Source organism: Sycon ciliatum, chromosome 4 (genome assembly GCF_964019385.1).
Source record: "Sycon ciliatum chromosome 4, ocSycCili1.1, whole genome shotgun sequence".
Taxonomy (NCBI): domain Eukaryota; kingdom Metazoa; phylum Porifera; class Calcarea; order Leucosolenida; family Sycettidae; genus Sycon; species Sycon ciliatum.
The window spans coordinates 24703465-24711855 of NC_088646.1; the positions used below are offsets into that span (position 1 = coordinate 24703465).

The 8391-nt window shown below is 45.3% G+C and overlaps 1 protein-coding gene across 1 annotated transcript; it reads left to right on the top strand.

Annotated features, from left to right (window-relative positions):
* The first annotated feature begins 155 nt into the window (after positions 1-155).
* On the top strand, positions 156-7015 carry LOC135815208 (carbohydrate sulfotransferase 14-like). The gene is made up of 3 exons (XM_065328470.1): positions 156-504; positions 5105-5283; positions 5618-7015. Exons 1-3 carry the CDS (start codon positions 363-365, stop codon positions 6413-6415), a joined length of 1119 nt encoding a protein of 372 aa, XP_065184542.1. The 5' UTR covers positions 156-362; the 3' UTR covers positions 6416-7015.
* Positions 7016-8391: the final 1376 nt, after the last annotated feature.

The following is an 8391-nucleotide window of genomic DNA, read 5'->3' on the forward strand; positions in this document are numbered from 1 at the left end:
GTTAACCCCCTTGCTGGCCGCTGCGGCTTTAGCTTTGGCCTCCGATATCGCAAGTCGAGTCACTTCCGTTCATGCATATAATTCTGTGACGTCATGCCAGCAACGTGCACGTGCACGTCAACGCAAACAGAAACGATCCTAGATCCTGGCCTGCACGCGCATGCTGTCGCGTTGTCCATCGAAAAGACAATGCAGAATGCATTCTTCAATAAGTTTTCTTTTGTCTACGCATTATCACTGTCTTTGAGTTTGATGGAGTCCATTTGCGGCATCATTCTCAACTCACCCTGATGGTTACAGGTCCCTTCTCCAGATATGCCCTACATGTAACTCTGGCCACTCTCTAGATTTTCTGATGAAGAATGAAGCTGGTAGGGTACACCCGTAAAACACCGTCGGTCGTCGTCGGCGTGTTGCTGGCATTGTTCATTGCCTACGCATATTTCTCTGACTCGTTTTCTTCCTCAAGTGAGGCACCGAGCAAGTCGATCCAGTTTTTAGAAGGTAATCGCCATACATTGTACTGTGCTGTGAATGCAAGCCCCAATAAAAAATTAATCCGAAATTCGTATGCATAGTTCGAAAGTTCATGATCAGTACGTACAAGTGCGGTGTATGTTTTAATATATGAGAACAAAATATCTTCATTTGTGTGTGCGTGTGTGTGTGTGTGTGTGTGTGTGTGTGTGTGTCGTTGTTGTCATTCATATCCTATGATTGCCACAACTACGCAATAATAATAATAATAATTTTAAAATGTTCACCGCCCACGGCCGCACAAAGTCCTTGGCTACAAAAAAAAATTAAAATCTCTCCCAATCTCTCTAAACCAAACTTCAAATTCCTTTCCAAATTTTCGCCCAAGAGGGCATCTTCAGGGATATGTGACTCCTGTGAACAAAACAACAATATAACTACAGAAAAGGTAGTAATAATAACGTGGCAATATACCGGGAACATCATAACTAGTGCTAAGAATTGAGACTAAGATTGTAGATAATGTCACATATTCAGAAACAAAAACAGAACCTACCCACAATATCACACGCCAGATAATAGCCTAAAAAAACAAATGTCTCAACTTGCAAGATCTCAAGTCAGGTGATGATGGGTCAGCGCACGCACACACACACACACACACACACACACACACACACACACACACACACACACACACACACACACACACACACACACACACACACACACGTGCACACACACACACACACAATCACATACATACACACACTATCTTTCTCTGCCTCTGTCTCTTTCTCTCTCTTTCTGGCCTCTTCACCTTCACATCTAATTGGCGATCACACCAGTTGAGACATGCACTTCACGCTGACCCATCATCACCTGACTTGAGATCTTGCAAGTTGAGACATTTGTTTTTTTAGGCTATTATCTGGCGTGTGATATTGTGGGTAGGTTCTGTTTTTGTTTCTGAATATGTGACATTATCTACAATCTTAGTCTCAATTCTTAGCACTAGTTATGATGTTCCCGGTATATTGCCACGTTATTATTACTACCTTTTTCTGTAGTTACCGCGTGCTACCACTATCACCGCCACATCCTCTGAATACCCGCGGCTGTTGAATGTGGACACCACAGTGTGCTTCCACCGCCACACATCACACCCCCTGCCCAGTGCCCCCATGGCTTACCCTTGTCGTGCCTGGTGGTTTCTCCGCCTCTGCACGCTCCATGCATAGTTCGCGCCTACTGCGCATGCCCATCCAGTGATGTAATTATTATCACTCGCTCTTCCCATGCATGCCCTGCATTGATAACTCACACCTCCTCTACATACCCATGCGTATCCCCCACAATAAGAACAAGCTATCCCGCTTAGTTGTCTGATGATTGCCTTAGCATTTAGCTACGTGCATGAAACGCAGCGTTACAACGTATGTTTCTGTAATTGGTGAAACCATTCTTTTTGACCTTTGTGGGTTTTCTGTAGTTATATTGTTGTTTTGTTCACAGGAGTCACATATCCCTGAAGATGCCCTCTTGGGCGAAAATTTGGAAAGGAATTTGAAGTTTGGTTTGGAGAGATTTGGAGAGATTTTAATTTTTTTGTAGCCAAGGACTTTGTGCGGCCGTGGGCGGTGAACATTTAAAAATCATGACAAGGCTACAGAGGAGTTACGCCATTCTTATTAAATAATAATAATAATAATAATAATCCCGTTTGTCTCTTTCCCTCAAACCAGTTAATAATAATAATAATAATAATAATATGAAGAAATGGTGTAGGGAAAAAATATATGGATTCAAACAAGTTTTCGTACAACACTCATCAGGAATCGTCGTTGTACTAAAGGACACTGAAACAAAAATTGAACTATTATAGAAAATCTAAGTTACAGAAATAACACTAAGAGCAACAACAGTGAAATTTACAAGTGTGAATTTTAACAATCAAAGCGAGAAATGAACAAAGGAGAAAGGAAGGAAAGACAACGTGATAACACATAACAGCAGTACATTACACCTAGAACATTAACGGCCAAGCTTGGCCGCACTAAACACGACACGTTACTTTGTGTGTACAGAAAGATAGTATAATTGGGTTGAAATTGTTTAAGTAACGTGTCGTGTTTAGTGCGGCCAAGCTTGGCCGTTAATGTTCTAGGTGTAATGTACTGCTGTTATGTGTTATCACGTTGTCTTTCCTTCCTTTCTCCTTTGTTCATTTCTCGCTTTGATTGTTAAAATTCACACTTGTAAATTTCACTGTTGTTGCTCTTAGTGTTATTTCTGTAACTTAGATTTTCTATAATAGTTCAATTTTTGTTTCAGTGTCCTTTAGTACAACGACGATTCCTGATGAGTGTTGTACGAAAACTTGTTTGAATCAATAATAATAATAATAATAATAATTTGAAACTTGGATGTTGAGCCATAAATAAATGTAGAAAGGAAAAAGACATTATGGATACGAGTTAAGAGTAACTCTCCATCACTGTAACATGATAATTTATACAGTCAGAAAGTGCAATAACTAGGCACAAAACTGACAGAGTACTGAGACATTTGACGTCCTGACACCTAGCTTCAACACATCTCCGTAGCGCTATCCAACAGCCTTCCAACTTGGAAGGTTCAAGGTTATGGATAGACCAAAGAGGGGAAGGTAAGCGCAACGAAAACGAGCAAAAGCTACAGTCCCAACGGAACAAAGAATATCGATTGTTACTGGACGATGATGTTACAGTGATGGAGAGTTACTCTTAACTCGTATCCATAATGCCTTTTTCCTTTCTACAATAATAATAATAATACCACAGCACGCGTAATAATATAATTATGTGGGCATAATTATACGTTCCGCTTCTGTCCTATCTCCTATGATCAAATTCCATTATCAAGATAATTATTAACACGGTGCACTGATGACCTGTGACGCCAGATCATGGATTGTCGGCCAGATTTCCCCATGTAAGCTTGTCCAGAGCGATGGCCCTCACATTCCCCAGCTGATTGCTGCGCTTCAAGTCGATGTTCCTCCTCTGTAAGTTGCTTGTGATGCGCGTCGCAATGGATGTCCTTGGACGTCCACGCCCAGCCTTGGCATCTCCTGCAAAATAGCCCGTCAGCGCGATCCATGGCGGCGCATCCCTGTCCATACGGAGAATATGGCCGGTTAGCTGCCATCTTCTCCTGTCCACGATGTCAGATAGTGGTTCCGTGTTGCACCTCTCATACAGCTCAGTATTTGATCCTGGCTGGGTAGACTATGCCAATGAGCCGTCGGAGCTGCTTCTGGTGGAAAACGTTAAGCGATTCTGCTTGTGCTGCCGTGAGCCCCACATGCGCCGCAGTTATACAAAAGAACGGGCAGAACCAGGGCATTATGCAGTCGGATGCGCCTCTGCTCACTGACCTTCCCACGCCTCAGCCAGAGGCTATACATCCTGCCGTATGCACTCGAAGCGAGGTCTTTCCTCCGCTCCAGGTCCTCACTGTCGCCAATGAGGGACCCTAGCTGCCTGCTGGACCGCCAGGAGTCTGAAGTTGATGTCAGATGCAAGAATTCGGTCTTGGTCTCGTTTACTGTAAGGGACCAATCCCCGAGTTCTGCGCTAATGATGGGGAGGCTTCGCTTCAGCCACTTCTCACTGGTTGAGTACAACGTCACATCATCGGCGTAACCTGTTTCTCCGGGTATGTGAAGGTCGGCGAAAGGGCGTTCGGGAAGGTTTGCTCTCACTTGGCGCAGTGCTGCCTCCAGGTAACAAATAAAAAGAACAGGGCTCAGGCCATCTCCCTGGGGGGGGGGGGGGGGGGGGGTGCCGATGGTGCTGAGAAACGGATTGGCAGTTGCCTTTCCTACTTTCACTGATATCTGTGTGTGGAACAGTAGGTGCTGGATCATGCGCACTTCATCTACGCAATATGTATGTGCCAAAACTGGTGTACGTTTCAATAACATAGGTGCATGAATCTTGCATGAGAACTCTGCTTGGACTCCGTTTGGACTTCTTGCGAACTCTGAAGCCTGGATGGGATAGCATCAACAGCTAAACGAACTCCAGCGTGCATACGCATACTAGTACATGTATCACGCAACACAGATATCAACAACAGTCTCGAGGCGTTGCAGATCTGGCCGAACCCGCTAAAACATATCGTAATGGATTCCTAAAAGACGTATCTATAAAGTTTCCGTGGAAATAACAGAGAGGTTCAGCAAAACGAAAATGTGTACTAACTTTCGCTCTACGTCACGAAGTGAGAAACTTCGCACGAACTTTCGCAACTTTGGACGCGAAACTTGCAGGGAACGCGAAATGAACTTTCGTAGGAAGTTTCGTGAGATTGGGCCATGGCGTACGTGCACTTAACGTACTTGGCGAGTGCTAACTACGAAAATGTGCAGAACACAAAGTTCGTGCGAAAAGTCATACGCATTTTCGCAAGGCCTGTCGCGAAACTTCGTTCGAATTTTCGTCGTGCAGAACCTCTCTAACAAAAGATGTTAACGCAACTCTTGTCACGCAATTTCACGCAGGTTGTACTTCCGACCATACTACATTGCACATCACCTAGTCTTATGCTATGTTATCTATGGCACTGTGTTCATGTGTTACAGACAATGCGGGTGGTATTGGTGGTGACGTCGAGGAGAAGAGTACAGAATCGACTCAAGTGATGGAAAAGCCTGCAACTAAAGCTGCCGCGAAAACGTCAAAAAACCTCAAGATGACGAAGGCAGAGTATTTGAAGCTGGTGAAATCTTCCCATGATACAAGCCAAGATGGAGCTATTCAGGTGAGGGAAGAGAGAGGGAGAGAGAGAGAGAGAGAGAGAGAGAGAGAGAGAGAGAGAGAGAGAGAGAGAGAGAGAGAGAGAGAGAGAGAAAGAGAGAGAGAGAGAGAGAGAGAGAGAGAGAGAGAGAGAGAACTTTACATTTGGAGAAAGAGCGTGTGTGTATTGTTTAGGGGGGGGGGGGGGGGTAGAGGAGTCATGTTTCAAGAAACAGCCTAGAGTTTTTTTTCAAATGCTCTCTAAATAACAGAGGACGGTTGCTTTTTATCCTCTTCAATTGAACCGCTACCCAAGACTCCGTTGTTTGTGTTCATCTCGGGTTTTGTTTTGCATGCAGTCTTTCCAGGAAGAACGTCTATCGCATCTGAAAGGTTTCTGTGACAAAACAGGCCCGCACGGGACCTGGAAGACGCTATCACCAGTGAAGCGCCACAACCTGTTGAAGCACCTGTTGGTCAGTGACAAGTACAAGTTCCTGTACTGCTACACACCGAAAATCGCATGTGCCAATTGGAAGAAGATTCTGAAAGTGCTTGATGAGAAGGCCATACATCCCAATGACGGCGTTCTCGATCACATGAGGGATGTCAAGTTTCTCAGTAACTATCCAGAGGCTGAGATTGAGAAACGTCTTCGCACCTACTACAAGTTCACCTTTGTACGTGAGCCAGTCAGCCGTCTAGTCTCGGCGTTCATCAACAAGTTCCGCGAGATCAAGGACTTCCAGCTGCGTTTCGGTGTGCCCATTATCAAGAAATACCGCGCCAATCCACCGGAATCCACTCGAGGCGATGATGTAACTTTCGATGAGTTTGCTCGCTCTCTATTCGACTCTAGCCCGGAACGTTACAACGAACACTGGATGTCGGTGGAAAACCTTTGTCAACCGTGTGTAGTCAACTATGACTTTTTTGGCGCTTACGAGAATCTCGAGGCCGAGGCCAACTTTCTTATTCGCCAAGTGAATGCCAGCAAAAGGGTGGCTTTCCCTTCACCGCAGAGCTATTACAAGCCTGCGAGTTTAGATAAAGTGCGCGCCATGTTTCTAAGCTTGCCAGAGGATCATCGGCAGCAGCTTGTCAAGCTGTTCGAGAATGACTTTCGAATGTTCAACTATCCGCTGCCACAGTCATAGTGCTCCGGCTATGGCCGACGACTACCCGCGTGCGGTCATGCTCTACATTACAGGATTATAACCATTCTCCATCATCATTCTCCTTTAGTTATGTTTGACCACTCGAACATTCTTTTAACTGTGCTATATTATTCTCACCGGTCCTGGTGTGCAACTCTTTTTTATTGCTTTCTTGCTGCCCAGTAGCATAATACGGCCCGTGTTGTCGGGATTCAAATAAAAGTTCACATCTTCCGCGGGTTTCGTACAATATTATTAGTGTCACTTGAGCTCATCCTGGTTTAAAATTCTTTTAGAAAATATATCCCATTCTAATTTTAGCGTTGAATATCCCTGCTTGTGCCCACATGCTGCTCAGTTCCTTGGAAACAAACCTGCTGAATGCTTGGGTATTTTAGTATTTTGCCTCATTTCCATTTTGTAGGCTATTTTCAGTGCATTGTTGGCTACCCGGCTCCCAATCACATGCTAGTTTTGTTTCTCGGTGCTGGTCACCAACCAGGCTGCTGCTTCTGCCTATGCTGTCTCCTTTCTTCTTGGCCTCTGCAGTCGGCCAACACACAGCTGCGCTGGATTGAAGTGAAGTTATATGTTGGAATACCACTACTATAGTGGTATGTGGGTGGTGGGGGGGGGGGGGGGGGGTACGTGTGTGTGGTGTGGGTGGGGGTGCCAGCTAGTTCTGTCGGTGGATGCACATATTCCAGATAGAGGCTGGGTCTGTTGCCATCAGGCTCGCCCACTTGAAGGTGTATTGTTGTGCCTGCCACCTTTGTTATTTTCAGGGTCCATGTACTTTCTGCAACGAGTCTGTGGTGCCACCTTTGCACCATCGCTGGCAACTCGGCTTACTTAAAGCTCGTAGCTGTACTGGTGAGGCCTTTTATGGCCGAAACAGCTTGCTGTTTACAGCATTGGATATCTTGCTCCTCGGTATTTGTCTTGTTGAGTACTCTCAGTAGGCTGCTTTGGTGCTGCTGCATTACGCTTCGCTCGCTACCTTTCCTAGTTTGAGCACGCTGGCACTGGAGCAACGAGTTGTTTTAATGTCTCTGGTGCCACCTTTGCACCATGGCTGGCAACTCGGCTTACTCTAAAAAGCTTCTATCTATACTGATGAGGCCTTTTATGGCTGAAACAGCTGGCTGTCTACAGCATTGGGGACTTTTTACATTCTATTCAAAGTATACAATCGTGTACATACTACAGTCAAGTCAAGTCGGCGGAGCTCCAGTGTGGGGAGCGAACACCTTTCTTATGCATACCTGTTGACAAAAGAATGGACTGCTTCTGGCGGTGTGATCAATGGCGCCAGCGCATCCTATAATTATCAGCAGGGAGTCGTAAAATACGATTCCCCGAGTATCAGGTCAACTCTGATATAGCCAGCCACACTAGTACCCGTGAAGACAAGCACTATCTTCACTGGTGCCAGGGGTAAATGCAATTGGATCCCAGGATGGATACTTTGATGCTGTAAAATCCTATTCTGCACCTTATCCTCACCCACATAACTGGTGTGGTGAGCCCATATTAAAGTGGGATCATTTCCAAGTCCATCCATAGCGTGGGGATTTCAGGGGGTGTCGGCCATTAGGCGGTTCAATAGTGAGTACTCTTTCCAAGACTACTTTTGAATCTCTCTTTACTCCGCCGGGAAGGCCCACATGATTAGTTTCTGGCAGCGTACAAGTACGTGTGTGCGTGGTATGCCAGCTAGTTCGGTTGGTAGGTACACTTATCACTGATTGTGTTGGGTCTGTTGCCAACGGGCTCGGCTGCTTGAAGGTGTAATGTTGTATCTGCCACCTTTGTTGGTTCCAGAGTTGATATACCGGTACTTTCTATTTGAAGCAGAGAGTCGTAAAATACCCCGGTATTTTACGACTCCCTGATTTGAAGTATACACACCTGTTAACCATGGACTGCCTCTGGCTAGATCTTGTGTAATCAATGGTGGTAGTGAAGCATATCTC

Excerpts from the sequence above, each read along its gene's own strand:
- LOC135815208 (XM_065328470.1), top strand. The coding sequence starts at position 363 with ATGAAGCTGGTAGGGTACACCCGTAAAACACCGTCGGTCGTCGTCGGC. Across the intron at positions 505-5,104 it reads GTCGATCCAGTTTTTAGAAG|ACAATGCGGGTGGTATTGGT; the intron begins GTAATCGCCATA and ends CATGTGTTACAG. Across the intron at positions 5,284-5,617 it reads GCCAAGATGGAGCTATTCAG|TCTTTCCAGGAAGAACGTCT; the intron begins GTGAGGGAAGAG and ends TTTTGCATGCAG.